General features: G+C 37.7%; 1 protein-coding gene across 2 annotated transcripts in view; it reads left to right on the forward strand.

Moving 5' to 3' along the window:
* The window catches only part of ITGA1 (integrin subunit alpha 1), an 80,153-nt gene that overhangs the window by 28,591 nt on the left and 36,002 nt on the right, over window positions 1–15,560 (forward strand). For both annotated transcript variants that reach the window (XM_080572989.1, XM_080572988.1), the window contains exons 2-8: window positions 231–351; window positions 3,181–3,293; window positions 4,245–4,333; window positions 4,424–4,538; window positions 5,202–5,329; window positions 11,638–11,786; window positions 14,833–14,983. In XM_080572989.1, the coding sequence (XP_080429115.1) occupies window positions 278–351; window positions 3,181–3,293; window positions 4,245–4,333; window positions 4,424–4,538; window positions 5,202–5,329; window positions 11,638–11,786; window positions 14,833–14,983 (819 nt within the window). In that variant the 5' untranslated portion in view covers window positions 231–277. The remainder of the gene's footprint in view (window positions 1–230; window positions 352–3,180; window positions 3,294–4,244; window positions 4,334–4,423; window positions 4,539–5,201; window positions 5,330–11,637; window positions 11,787–14,832; window positions 14,984–15,560) is intronic.

Genomic DNA, 15,560 nt, shown 5'->3' on the forward strand with positions numbered 1-15,560 from the left:
GGCTATAGAAATCTGTCTGTGAATATAGATGCATATGTATGTGTGAGAAAGTACATTTTAAATCTTTTACCAGCTGTGGTAAATATATTCAAAATACCACTTTCAATCCCTGTCTTAAACCCTCAGTAAGTCGTAACCGAACTTTGATTTCTGAAAAGTTTGGGTTTTCATGCATATTGTTACATGTTGTGATTTTTTTTTTGTCGTTGTTTTTTGTTTTTTTTATACAGCTCTCCTTCATCTCGTTGCCTCTTCCAATGTTGATGTGAAAAATTCAATGACCTTCAGTGGGCCTCTGGAAGACATGTTTGGGTACACAGTTCAACAGTATGAAAATGAGGAAGGAAAGTGGTAAGCTGCTTTTCTTGTCTAAATTGCAAATTAACACATATTCAGTGACTCAGGTTCTATACTGTTTTTTCTAAGTATGCCCCATAACTAAGGGTCAGTTTTCTGTCAGGCTTATTTGTATTTATTAAATCTATGAACAGTCCTAAAGAAATCTCCATACACTGGGAGACAAAGATTCAAATCTATATCTACATCAATTTTCTCAAAGAAATAAATGAGTTCACAAAGTGGGTAAATTACCTGTGTGCTGGAGCTAAGAAAGCTTTATGTATGCCTGAACCATCTTTTTTCTGTTTCACAAAAAAAAAAAAAAAAGTCACGACAGTAATGATTCATCTTTTCCTTCTATTAATATATCACCAGTGAAATTGCTCCTGTTTTGCCTAACCTGTTTTTTCTAAAGTTTTCTGTCAGTGGTTGCCAGAACTGAGTTTTTGGTGGGACTGGTGGGAAGATTTCTCTAAGTATTTAGTAATGCAGTTCTCCCTCTTCTCTTTTGGAGGTCTAATTGTGTCTTGCAGTTGGCAATATATTTGCATTTGGGATTTGGAGCCACCTTCTTAACCTGCCATTTCCTTGCTTTTTCTGCTGAATTATAGACTGCATTTTGATGTGCTTACTAATATCATTGCCTCTCAGTCTTTTGATAAGCAGCTTATGCATAAGAATGAACATCACAGGTGAATCTCAGGGCTGGAGGACTGAAATAGCAATTGAATGATAAAAGGCTTGGGAAACCTGAGGGCTGTATTGTTGTTTGCTGATTTTTCTGGTTTTCCAAGAGCTTCGCCAGTAATTTGACATTCATGATAAGCCTCAGAGATGACTCCTAGCAGTCTGGAACAAAGGGCATGTGGCCACTTGGCAGCCAGGTCACACTGCTCTGCAGCACCAGACCTGCTTGATTCTTAGAGTCTGTCCACCACTGCAGCACTCTGTTCTCTATTAGACGCAGGGAATGATCACTAAAATGAAATAGCAGAGCCTGCTTTTGCAAATGCTAGTTCTCGACTGTCCAGGTTGCAGGATGTTTAAATACACTTCTGCACGGGGGTGATGAAAGGATAATAGTGACCTTTGTTGAGCTAACCTAGACCTTCAGGAAATGGTATCCATTCTAGGAGCTGGGATTTTGTGGAGTAAGCTATATTGTTGTAGACTGCCCTGAAGCCTTTCAAGTGCAAAAAATATTATGAGCCAGAAATGGGTACTCTTTCAGTGGCTGAAGGAAGACAGGAATTTAAACGAGCATGCTAGGTCTGAACATCTCTGAAATAAAACTCCAGAGCCTCTGCTAAATTTTCAAGTTTCCAAGTTTCCTTCAGCGTAACATACAGAGCAGGAAATCTGCATATTGGTATTTTAAATATATAAATCTTTGTGGTGCTTTGACAAGAGCTATAACACTACCTTGATACCACAGACAGATTTTCAGCATCAGATGTCTTGTAAACCTGACTAAAGTAGTTCCTCAAAAGAGTCCCCGAAAATAAAAAAATAAAAACAAAAAATCCTTTTGGCAAATAGACAGAGTAGTCTTTCAAACCACTTATCTCAGTTCATGGGGATCTTCTTTTTTTCTGGGTAAAGAACAGCATGTGGACATTATCCTGCTAAGTACTGATCACCTCTTCTGGAATGTCAAGCACACTCAGTTTCTTTGTGGTTAAACAGAAGTCAAGGATGCATAATAGGTCCTGGTGCATGCTTCTAAGTTTTGGTGTTAAAAATGCATTACAGAGTGTAGCTTGAAAGATCAGTCAGATGCAGTATGTATTTGGACCATTTTATTTCGCTTTAGAAATTATTAATAAAAAAAAAAAATTACTGGATGAGCTGTTTCAGTATATTTGTTTAGAAGCTGAATGGTGTACTGCATTTAAAATCTCCTTTCTAGCTCTTTTCATCTGTAGGCTACATCTTACCTATTATGTCATTCTATCCAAGTATCTTCTGCCTAGACTCATTAATTTATGATTAAAGGTAGAAATAGTTCTCTCAGTAACTCTTCACAATCATCTAAGTGTCCACGAGCAAATCTTACTGAACTGTTACTTTTAATGGCAGGATTTCTATTTTCAGTGTGTGCAGTGAATTCTAATTTAATTTGAGTTCTTCCTTGCACATTTAACGGAGTCAGTTACTTGCTGGGTGATGCTGGGCTATTTAGTGTTGCTGATGAGGATGTGAGAACAAAAACAGTGTCTCTCTCTAAACAGCATTTTCTGCTGAAAATGGATTTAGGACTGAATGCTAATTTGTTATGCTTACAAAATATTGTATCAGAATAGAGATTTTCTGAACATATTTTTTTTCCCCTTTTTTTTTTTTTTAACTGCTCAGGATAAAAAGCCTTACATGATGTATTTTAAAATGCTGGCTCACATTATTTAAAACTGAATTCTGCTTGGTGCCTGTGACCCTCTTCTTGTGCATTTGGTCCCTCCTTAGCATTTAAAATATTTTTTCTTCTAAAATATATTAAAGATCAAGGTGATGTAAATAAAAAATGTATCTCTTTCTGTACTACTTATAATACGTTTCATCCACCAACCAATGCTGCTTGTATTTTTCAGTGGAATTTTTTTGTAATGTTACTCTATTGTGTAATTTGGTATATAGGTATATTTCCTTTCGGTGTTGTTTATTACAGAGGAGACAGAATAGCTTCTTTTTATTGTATCTGAAAGAGCATAATACTTTTCTTGCTCTCCGTCCTCTACTGTTTGTGCAGAACTTGCTGTATCTGTGTTCTGTATGTAAGTTTTATTTGCTGACTTTCAAACCTTTTTTGAAAGAAGAAAATTTCAGATAACATTTCATTTGCAGGGTACTTATTGGTTCTCCATTAGTTGGCCAGCCTGAGAAAAGAACAGGAGATGTATACAAATGCCCTGTAGGAAAGGACAACCAGTCGCCCTGCATAAAACTGAATTTACCAGGTATGAAAGAAAATAGAGCTGTCATGCGGGGGAATAGTAAAGGTCAAATCTTAAAGAGATTTTTAGTTAATAAATATGTGTTAGGATTGGTTTTATACGGAAAATTTACTTAGGGCTCCAGAACTAAATGTGAAGGAGTTGTATTTGTAACATCAAAAATACTTTTATTTTAAAGTCTCTCATTGCTCTATGGAAAACACACTGATACTCTAGAACAGGCATTTAGCTGTGTTATCAAAGCATTATTATGACTGATACTGATTGACTGTGGTTACCGGTCCTGGCAGAAAGGCTGAGGAATGTAGATTTGTGGGCTACCCTTTCCAAAACTCTTGGAAGCCAATAAGAGTTAAAAGCCTAATGCTTTTAACAAGCACTTAAGTAGTCAGAGCAAGGCTGAAGCACCTTAATCAGGTGTTTAGCATTCATCCTTTTTTTTTTTCTTTTGCTTGTGTCAAGAGAGACTCAATGTAGACAAGAAGAGACTGTTAATATGAATTCCACTAAATACGCCTATCACCATATTTTTTCTTAAATCTCTTTCCTTGAAAACCTGAATACCAATAATGTAACAAAAAAGTAGCAAACATAAAAGCTGTAATTCATTTATAACAGGACAGAGTAAAAAATGAATATTTGTCTTCTAATTAACAAAACTGTGTGAACAGTAATCTCTTGCTTTCATTGTACTGTTATTTTTACCTTTTTTCCCAGTTCAAGAAACTATTTGAGACAGCAACCCAGACAAATTTTCTGGGATACAAGCCAGTCTCAGAATTTTTCCTTGTTCATTGCAACTGAAGGAGGAGGATGAAGGGTGCTAAAATATTTGATAGAACCAGTGTCAGTCTGTGTTTTATTTTAGAAGCTGGAAGCTCTCTGCTAGCTGATATATACTTTAACATTTTGTTTTCACATTCCCAAATACTTAACATTTCAATCTATTTATAGCTTCTACTTCAGTTCCTAACGTCATGGAAGTAAAAGAAAACATGACTCTTGGAACAACCTTAGTGACTAACCCAAAAGGCGGCTTTCTGGTAAGAAAGGATTTTTTGTCAATTTTAAAAGAAGTCTGTATTTTCCTTAGGTACCACATCAAAAGTTTCAACCTTTTTCATCTTTTTAAGGCATGTGGACCACTCTATGCTTATAAATGTGGGCGTTTACATTACACAACTGGAGTTTGCTCCAACGTCAGCTCCACTTTTGAAACTGTGGAGGCGATTGCACCGTCTGTGCAAGGTATGCATGCTACAGGAATTCTCTTGTGTGTCTGAAAATACGAAGTGCCAAACAAGATGAATGTATACACAGAGGCATACCAAAAAGTATGAACTGCTTTCCTTAGCTACCAGCATTACCAAGTTAAGTAAATGTTTTCATTGTCAGTATATAACCTAAATTCTTGCTAATTTTAGAGTTTATCTCAGTATAAACAATCATTACAGGGCTATGTGACATCTAAACACAATTGCTAAAAATAGTTGCTTATGTTTTTTACTTAAGGCCAAAAGACTCTTTTTAAGTAATGACAGCATGTTGTTAAGACCTAATACAAATCAAACTTAGTAATATAAAAATCTTAAAGGTCTGGTCATTTGGAAAGTGAAAGAGGAATGGGTAGATAGTAAAGAAGACAAAGGTCATTGGTAAATACTTCAGTTACGTGATCTAATGCCATTCTTAAATTTCTGCTTACAAGAAAGTGCCTTGCTAATCAAGGGAATACCAAACCACATAAAGTGCAATCGAAAAGATGTTCTATGACAGTCCACATCAAACGTGTTAGTGCAGCCCCACTATAGAGCGATATGCGTTTATTACTAATCACAAAAGTTAATAGAACTGCAAATATATATTTGAACCTTGTTTGTATCAATTCTTATGTGGCCATTGGTGTTGCAGAGTGTAAAACCCAGTTGGACATTGTCATAGTCCTTGATGGGTCCAACAGCATTTATCCATGGGAGAGCGTCACAGCCTTCCTAAATAGTCTCCTGAAAAACATGGATATAGGTCCTCAGCAAACACAGGTAATTTTTTTTTTTACAACATTTTATTATTGTTTAATTTGTGGGGGGGAAATAAAAATCTAAGAAATGGGATGAGAGCATCATCTATGGAGCCCTTCAGTTATAAGAACTAATGGCAGTGGAGTACCAGAACAAAGCAGCTGACAACCATAACTCAGTCAGCCTTTGCTGCCATGTAGCGCTGTCAGGGCAGCTTTCCCTCCCCTCACTGTTCTGGCAACCTGGAGAGACTGAGTTTCTGACCAAGAGACGAAAGGTAGGCATGTGAGGCAGTTTGAACATTGTCCTTTCCCACCTTCCTTCCACAGACACTTCTTGTGTGCACAAAGGACATTTCCACTCCACTAAGACAGACGTATATGGTTGAGAGAGTCCCATTACAAGACTTTTGGAGCAGTGTTCAAAATTTTGCATCTTGGGGCACTAAGCATATAGCTTTAAAACATTTGAAATCATAATTAATGAGTGGCTGTTAAGCTGCATGTTATTAATGGCAAAAGCTGTATAATAAATGGAGAGGGCCAAATTCCCAGCTGCTATAAATCAGCACAGTTCCATCAGAATTAATGGAACTACAACAGATTACCCCAGCTAAGGACCTGATGTGTTTCAGAGTCCACTGAACAGAGAACTTAAATAGCAATTTGAGCAGAGTACAGGGAAGGGGCAAACACATACACATGAATACGTTTTAACACAGAAAGCTATGTTAACAACAAAAGAAACTTCCTTTCACTTCTCCCTCCTCTCAAAATGAAGGATTTTCTAGGATCCTGTATAATATTTGGTGTGCTGCAGGCCAATGCTACAGTTTTTTTCCTACTTCAGGTTATTTCCTAATACTCAGCTCATGCCTAAATCTCCTCAGACTACCTACACAAGGAAGAGAGTGAGTATATCCTGTAAAGGGATATATCTGTCTGCAGAGAGTATCCCCATCATTTCCCAAGTTGATCGGGTTAACTTCCCTGTTGGCTGTACTGAACACTGGCTGGTAAAATTATTGCTTATAAATTGTCAGCTTTAAAATTGCGTCCTGTTATTTTAAACACCCTGCTTTTCCAGATATTGTGTGGAAGAGGGAAAAATACCTTGTTAAATTTAATAGAAAGGGGAAAAAGTCTTCCTGGTCCCTATGGTGGTGATTACTCAAACATACATGGCACCTTGAGAAAATACTTAAAGCTAAACTTCCCAGTACAGGGCAATGGCTGCAAGGAAATCATTACTGCCTTATGTCCAAAGGGTTTCATAGGAATAGTACATAGGGCAATCAACTATACAGCACCCTCACCTGTATTCCTCCCAAAGAAATTCTCAATTTTTTTTACATTGTCACACCTCTGTTATGTATGGTTTTAGATTCCTACCTTGACCTGCACAAAAAGTTCTCTTGCTTGCCTGCACTCCAACAGCCAGCCATCTCCACCTACAAAATTTGTTCTTTCAATTATTTAGCATAACTACGCTTCTTCTTCTCACACATATACTTATTCACTCAAGAATGTCAACTTTGGCATGTGGTTGCTAAAGAGCAGAAATATTTGAAAGGGAGATAAGAATTGGAAAAGGGAGAGAAAGAATGAAAAACTGGAAATGGAGGACAAACCTAAATGGAATTTTCTTGGGACTTGTTACCCTTCCTCTCCCTCCCCATGAGGGGTATTCCAGCCCTCTCCTTTCCTCCCATCTCTCTTCCTGAGAACCCAGGAATAGCCACACATAGTAAAAAGTTTATGTTTCTTGCACCTATGCTGTCAGGAAGAGGAGAAACAACAGAGCAGGCAGGTTTCTTCCCCCTCCCGTTCCTACACAGAGTAAAAGAACAATTGTTTACTTTCTGTCTGTTTTAACCATTTTTTTTTCCATTTTAATTTTCTCATCATTTTTGAGCGCATTGAAATCAGTGTACTTTCACTGGCTTCAGATTGTTTTCCTCTTGCATGGGAAAGGAATGAGGTGATTACAGAATAGCTCCTTAGCCGCTTGGGTGTGACTTGTTCAAAACCATGTTTTGATTAGAGGCTTAGGAGAATTATTTTCCACTCTTGCTTACCCCATCCGTGAACAATGGTCATTAGAGTTGTGGCAAGAAGGAAGAATAATTCTTCTGTGTCCCCTGCCTGGCATATAAAGTGAAAGCCAGAAGATTCAGATGCAAATAACCAAAGTTTAGTATAGTACAATATTTTTCAGAAATACTTCCTTCCTTTTTGTCCCATTCTCTGAAAAACAATGTCATTTTGATGGTTAAGCTGCATATCCTGAGGTTAGGGATAAAAGATGTATGGGGAAAGTGACAACAGAGAAGAGGAAATGGAAGATGAATGAGATGAGAAAAAATAATACAAGGAAGAAAATACTTCTGTCTGCCTTATTGCACATTTTAATGCAACTGCAAAGGAAAGTTTTGCTTTGTTTTGTTTTGTTTTCTTTTAAATTCTGTAGAGATAATTGTCTGTTTAATATGAGAGTATGCTTTTTAATTGTTCATATGTGAACAACCTTCTGTGGTAGAAGAGTATCAAAAGAGAGAGCAGAATGCATTGACATGCTCAATTCCAACTTTAAAGCTCTGTTGTAATGGCACTCAGAAATTTTCAGATGTTGTATTCTTCAATGATATATGACATAATCAGCTATAGGTGTTTGGCCTGTACCTTATTATATTTCCAAAGGGGCTGTATCAGTGAACTAATAAATCATCCCATGTCATATGTTATTATCAGTTTTATCTCCAGAAGAATGAAAGTGTTTTAGAGGTATTAAAAAAAAATCAGGATGAAGAAAGATACTTGCAGTGCTTTAAAAGTAATTTCTGTCTGAGTCCTTGCGAGTGTGATAGACCAAACAAAATGTAGAAAAATTAATTCAACTTTGGTTTGATTTTGAAATCTTTAGCAAGTTATCCATATGATAAATGTATTGTTCATTAGTGCTTCCTAAGGCATCTCTGCTTTTCTTTTACCTTAAATATGACTTAAATCAGAAATGGTTTTGGTTTTACTTTCCTATACAAACCAGTGGTGTAAATCCTAGCATATCCTTGCCGTGTGCTGCATGGTTTTCCATTTATTTTTATTTTTTAAACATATAGAATAATTTAATAATTGATTGGGAAAGCCAGATCATGCTTTCCAAATAAGGGGATGTGTTCATTAATAGAAGGAACTGTAAGTAATTGCCCTCTAAAATGTTTTGTCCCAAAGTAGAACAATCTTCCATTTGCCTGTTCTCTCTTACAACACTTTTTTCACAGGAACTGGAGACAATTAAAGAATTATTCCCTTGTGTATTATAAAATCCATGGTATGCTAGGGAAGGGAACATTAACTTAGGAATTACAAAGATGTTCAACAGATTATGGTCCGTAATGCTGGGAAAAATGTTGGGTTTTCTGGAGCAGAGCAAAACTATGTTTTTCTATTTAATACTATTGCATTTTCCAGATTGAAATTGAACAAGCAAGTCAAAACATACACCACCTGTAAGCCAGTCTTAGGGTCTTGCTGAAGTTAAGCAGTTTGAACAGGTTTATTGTCTCATAAATGGTATATTTGTACCACATAGTTGTGTCATTTATAGTTATCTATTAGATTTATAAGCTACAAAATCTCATACCTTCATGGCTATATAATTATATGCTTCATAGCATACAATTCTAATTTTAAAAGGCGAACTTGAATTTATGATTTAGCAGAAGACTGGGACATACTGCTTTGTGGGTTTCGGGAAGTTTTGTTACCCATTGTGAGGTGTGGCTTACCACTGATGCCATGAAATACGTAGAACATGATGACCAATGTTTTCAAAGCTAGTGCTAAGGAAGGGTCCCACAGAACAATTGTATCCCAAAAGATAACCACATGCCCCCTTTCCTTCCTGATTTACAAGCTATGCTACACAGTGCAGTTTTCCAGACTCAGATGTTCTTCCTATTCACTTCCTGAGAAGGAAATGCTCAAAATGTTTACTTGCTGTGATCATGGACAGTGTTTCCTTTCAAATAGGAAATGAGACAATTCAGTGTCTCAGCTTGTACTCCTTTTTTAGGAAAAAGACAACACCAAGATGGGTCTCTAGAATAGCTGAAGATGAGCAGATACGTATTACCCTGATCCTGGCAGCAGTCAATGGCTGATTCAAACCTTGGTGCCAATAAAATCCTCAAAGATGGAGTCTGTGAATCCACAGAGGCAAGCTCACTGACATACAAAAGTCTCTGCTTTTGCTTCTTGTGTGTGCTCCTGGAATAGTTGTGGCACTCCTCTTCAGCTCCAAAAGACCAAGCATGATGAAGACCTGTCATTTTTCAACAGTTAGCAACAAGCTTTTTAAATGATGAGCACCATCCTCTTCAGATTATGTTGTATGAAAGTGTCAGATAACAAAATAATAATAATAATTAGAAATAAATTTTTCGCTGCTACCACAAAAAATGGGAGAGAAGAGAGAAAACTCTATCATGAATTTAACAGTATTTTCTACAGAACAGGAACATCACAGCATGTTCTCTCAGAGTGTATATGTCACAGATATATGCCACAAAATATTTGCCTTGGAGAGAAAGGGTTAAAAATTTCATCTTCAGTGTTGGATACAGCTGGAATCACAAGGTTGCTGTGAGTTGTAATACAGTGCATGCCCCAGCCTATGGTGTAATCCCAGCCCAAAATTAATGCCCTGCTGCCCAGGAGAAGGCGCAACCTCTGGCTGCTCTTGGTGGTGGAGAGCATGCCTCTGAGAGAGAATTAAAATATTGTTAAAGGGTGCAATTTGTCCTAACTTTTAAACTACATAGGTTCTTCCAGATTTGATTGGATTTTCAACAGGTTATAGAAATTAAGTGGTGTAGATTTTCCTACCACACACCATTATACTTCTTGTCGTAGAATCACAGAATCCCAGAATGGTTTGGGTTGGAAGGGACCTTAAAGATTTCCATTTCCAGCCCCCCTGCCATGGGCAGGGACACCTCCCACCAGACCAGGGGGCCCAAAGCCCCATCCAGCCTGGCCTTGTACACCTCCAGAGATGGGCATTGTCCCATAATCTTATGTAGCTAGCTCTTCATAGTGATCATGATATCCATGTTTAGTATCAAATATTTGTCCAAATCTGCTCCTCTTCTACAAGTCACACTTTTGGTTTAAATATAAGTAATGTATTTAAATGAATGCCAGCAAACAAACATTGTGCATAATCTGACAGGCTATGAAAGTACCTCAAAAAGCACCTATAAAGCAATTGCAAAGTACGTACTAAGCCACCTCTAAAATAATATGATGGCATAAACATCCCAGAGATCTTATTGATCCTCAGAACCTAAATGCTAGAGTGCTTTTAATAATAGATGAGTGAGGCATAAATATGCCATGTAACACTGCATTATCCTAAATAACACCTATAAATTGCCATGTGTAACATAAAATTGAAATATGCTAATGGAACATTGTGTGGATTCTTCCCAGTAAATGCTGTCAAGTACCTGCCAAAACATTAAAAGTGACAGAAATGAATGAGAGAAATTAATTAGTATTTAAGAATATTGCTCCTCTTCTTTTCATTTTGCATTTTGTTTTTGCAGCAGGTTCCCTCAGGCATTTGTGGTTTGGTTTCAATCCCATGTGTTGATTTTTCACACAAAGAATTGCCTGTGTGAGGTCATCTTGAGTCTCCGTCATCCAAACATTCCAGGAGCCGTCATTTTATGTTGTCCCCTCAGGCACTGGTCAGACATATTACTCTGGCCTACCTCCTGCTGGAGAATGGCCATGTCCTGGACTGCCCGACTATCTTCATCAAGATAAGGGTACTTAGGTCTTCCTCATGCCCCAAGAGCCTAAATTTGTCAATGCAATGTTGTTTCTAGGGTAAATAGTCTACTGGTTTTAGGAGCACTATATTTGGATAGAAATAACAGTTGTGAAACACAGTTTCTTATGTTTTAAGGAAATCTTTTTTGAAAAGTTATGACTGATGGTTAGGGTATTGATCTGCCTTGGCCAAGAGCAGAGCAGAGCTGCAGCTCAGATTACCTCAGATCAGGAAAAGCTAAGAGTTGAACCTGCTTTTCACTTATTCCAGTTTTTTTATAAAAACAACTTAAAAACTTCAAGACATTTCACAGAAATTGACCATTTTCTAGCCAGTCTTGCTCAAAAGGTAGTAGGTATTTAATATTTGGGGGAAAGACAGTGCTCAGTTTTTTCCTGGGTTTAGGTACAGATGGGAATTTACATTACTGCAAGAGAAACAGCCTCTTTCTTTAACAGTGGTTGATATTTATTATGAATGGTGTGTTTCAGGTTGGAATTGTTCAGTATGGACAGACTGTAGTCCATGAATTTTACCTGAATACCTACTCAACAACAGAAGAAGTGATGGCTGCAGCCACAAGAATACGCCAGAGAGGTGGCACACAAACTATGACAGCCCTTGGAATAGATACGGCAAGGTATGTTCTCAAAATATTGTCCTGGATAAGGCAGAAACAAATATTAACAGCTAAGGTGATAGTTCCGATTTTATAAATCAAAAATATGATGTGACTGATATCTGACATCATTTTAGCTAGATGAATGAGATTTAGGAAGAGGTTGGATAAACATACTCCATCCAGTTACTACAGCAGTTGTACATGGCACACTGGAAAGGCATCTGTCTCTTAAATGGAGGAAATGGGGAAATAAAAAAGATGTGGAACAAGGCTGTAGTCCTAAGAAAAGTAGACTTAAAGTCTTTGATGCCCACATAAAGCAGGTAGGAACTGTTTACGCAGTGGTGTAAAGCAGATTCAGTTTTTCAAAGGAAACAGGAAAAAGTAGAATTTTTTAGTGTTAATTCATCTTTCTTCTGAGGTTAAGATTATTATGCAATTTGAGTCCACATTTATCAACAATTCTAGAAATTTCATATCTGAGTTTTTGAAGCTTCTGGTGCATTGGGAAATTAAAAATCATAGAATCATAGAGTGGTTTGAGCTGGAAGGGACCTTAAGGATCACCTGCCATAGGCAGGGACACCTACCACTAGACCAGGTTGCTCAAAGCCCCATCCAACCTGGCCTTAAACACTTCCAGGGATGGGACATTGACAACTTCTCTGGGCAGCCTGTTCCAGTGCCTCATCACCCTCACAGTGAAGAATTTCTTCCATGAATCTAATCTAAATCTGCCCTCTTTTAGTTTAAAGCCATTGCCCGTTGTCAGACTACTACATTCACATCCCTATCTTTCTTGTAGACCTCCTTTAGGTACTGGAAGGTCACTGTAAATTTTTCCGAAATACATTTCCTCTCTAGGCTATACAATCCCAACTCTCTCAGGCTGACATTTTAGGAGAAGTGCTTCAGCTCTTTGATCATCCTTGTGGCCCTCCTCTGGACTTGCTCCAACAGCTCCATGTCCTTCTTCTGTTGGGGGCCCCAAAGCTGAACACAGTGCTCCACGTGGGGTCTCATGAGAATAAAGTGGTGGTGAATCACCTTGCTCAACCTTCTATCCTTACTGCTCTTGATGCAGCCCAGGATACAGTTGACTTTCTGAGCTGCAGGTGCGTACTGCTGGCTCACATTCACTTTTTTGTCCACCAGTACTCCCAAGTCCTTCTCTGCAGGGCTGTTTATAATCCATTTGTTGCCCTGCCTGTATTCATGTTTGGGATTGCTCCAACCCAAATGCAGAACCTTGCACTTGGCCTTGTTGAACTTCATGAGGTTCTCACAGGCCCACCTCTCAAGCCTGTTGAGGTCCCTCTGAATGGCATCCCTTCCCTCCAGTTTGTCAGCCACGCCACACAGCTTGGTGTTATCAGCAAACTTGCTGAGGTTGCACTCGATCCCACTGTCCATGTCACCGGCAAAGATGTTAAATAATACCATTCCCAATACATCCCCGATGCCTGTATTGGATCTGTTGTATTAGTATTGTTACTTAGAATTACTTCTTTTAAGAGAAAAATAAAATCTGACTCTTTTAGAATAGACAGTAAATGCAAAATCAAACTCCCATATGAAATAAGCAAGCAGTTATCCATTTCCACTCCTAGCTCATCAGACCTGGTTATGACCAGGTCATCAGATCTGAAAGATAAGAAAACAAAATACAATTAGAATAGAAGACATTGAGAGACATTCTGAAAACACATGATGTTGTTCTGGTTCTTCGCTTACTCAGATCATTACTGAGCAAACAGTAGAAACTACTTGCTCAAATGGGCAATATTTGCCATTAGTTTGCTGTCCATTTCAAGAAAAGTGTTTCCTCAGAGATAGGTTTGGCACAAAAGTTTACCTAAGAATGGACCTCATTGATATACACAAATATACTAATGATATGCACTGCTAAACCTTTCATATCTTTTCTCTGTTCTACTACTTTCCCTGGCATGGCAGCATGACTATTCCATAAATGAATGCATTCTCCCTTTCCAAACAACTATCTAATTAAAATGTGCAACATCTTCCTGGTGAACTGTTTGATTATCTGACTGAAGCTCTGTTGATATCATGTCTTAAAGTTAACAGAATTGTTACGTCTTCATAAGTAAAGCTAGATCAATTCTTAGATACAAGCAGAGGCTCGAGGGAGTCTGAATAAGTTCATGAAAGCAGAACCAGTTGAGGATTACCAAATATGCAGAAACCACATGTGGTTCAGAATGTCCCTGGGCACCACAAACCATTGCAGGCTTGTATATACAGGAAGTATCAGCAAAGCTTCCTCAGTTCTTGCAGTCTTCCTACACATCTACTTAAGGCCATTGTCAGATGTGGATCTTAGCTTTTACCCACGTGGCCAGTATTAGATAGAGTTCTGTGGTATTTCTCTAAAAAGAGGAAGCTTTGCTTCATTCCGTCTTCTCCAGAACCCTAACTCGGCCTCTCCTTTCCTGGTCGCATGCAGAACCAAGCCATGCCCAGCCTGCCTGAGCAGCTCCCCAGAACCTCAGTGTCCTTTTCCCCACCTAAGGCTGTGGATTCAAAGGGTCATCCCTGCCTACCATCACTCATTTGCAGATGACTTCTAACACACCTGCAATACCCAGTTTTGCTGTAAATGTGTAGAGGTGCTGGTAACTGAATTTTGACCACTAGAAGGGCTGCTGTAGAGGGGAAATAATTTTTTTTAGTATGTGGATTTTAGGGGAAGGGTGTTGATTGGTGATGGGATTTTGTTTGTTTGTTTTTAAGGTGACAAAACTGTTTTAAGGTGCTGGGAGTTTATTTAGGTAGAAAAAGAATTCTTCACCATTCAGCATTGTTTTCTTCTGTCACAGTTGAATGAATGAATAATGAATGAATGCTTGTGAAATTCTTTGGCTGTAAACTGTCATGCAAGTTCCAATTGTTGTTTTTTGTATTTGTTCCTGGTTAATATTAATTTCCCTTTCCTACATCCTCATTAACGTAAAGTATTTTAGCTTAGGGTTGACACTGCAGAAATTATGTGTGTGCTAAATGCTGACCTTGCCTTTCTCTAAACCCTTTATGCTCCCTTTAGGGAAGAGGCTTTTACTGAGGCTCATGGTGCACGAAGAGGAGTACAAAAAGTAATGGTTATTGTGACTGATGGGGAATCACATGATAACTACAGATTGAAAGAAGTGATTGATAGTTGTGAAGATGAAAACATTCAAAGATTTGCTATTGCTGTAAGTGGAATGTAATGGGAAATATTATAAATCTTATAGGCACGTTTCGTCTTCCAAATGTCTGTTTAAATGTCTGTTTAAAAAGTTCACATCACAGAATATTTATGAAAATATAATGATTTCATAGATTTAAAAAAAAAATGAAAAAAATGTTTTCTGATATTAAAGCACATCAGAAAGCAATGTATCTTGAGAGGTTTGTGAAAATAAAGGAGAGAATATGAGGGGCAGTATAAAATGTAATCTTTTTAGTTAAGAGGAACAGTGAACAGAGTGGACTAATTCAGATCTGAGCAATTTCTACAGACACATTATCCACTTAAAAAGAAAAAAAAAAAAGCAGTAAACGAGTAAACTATAAATGAATCATGGTGTATTATGGCTGTTCTGTGTGCTGGGATACTAAAGTTGTCATTTTCATGTTGAGCAAACTTAGTAGCTGAATGGTAGTATGAACATGATGGAGGTTAGCTCATCCGGAGTGACAAGAAAAAATTAATGATGCATTTGGTGTAAACTACTGTATTTGTACATTCTATACTGGAATAATCTGCTTTTTCTTATTAATATTTAAGGT

The sequence above is a fragment of the Anser brachyrhynchus genome (assembly GCF_964034855.1).
Source record: "Anser brachyrhynchus genome assembly, chromosome: Z".
Taxonomy (NCBI): domain Eukaryota; kingdom Metazoa; phylum Chordata; class Aves; order Anseriformes; family Anatidae; genus Anser; species Anser brachyrhynchus.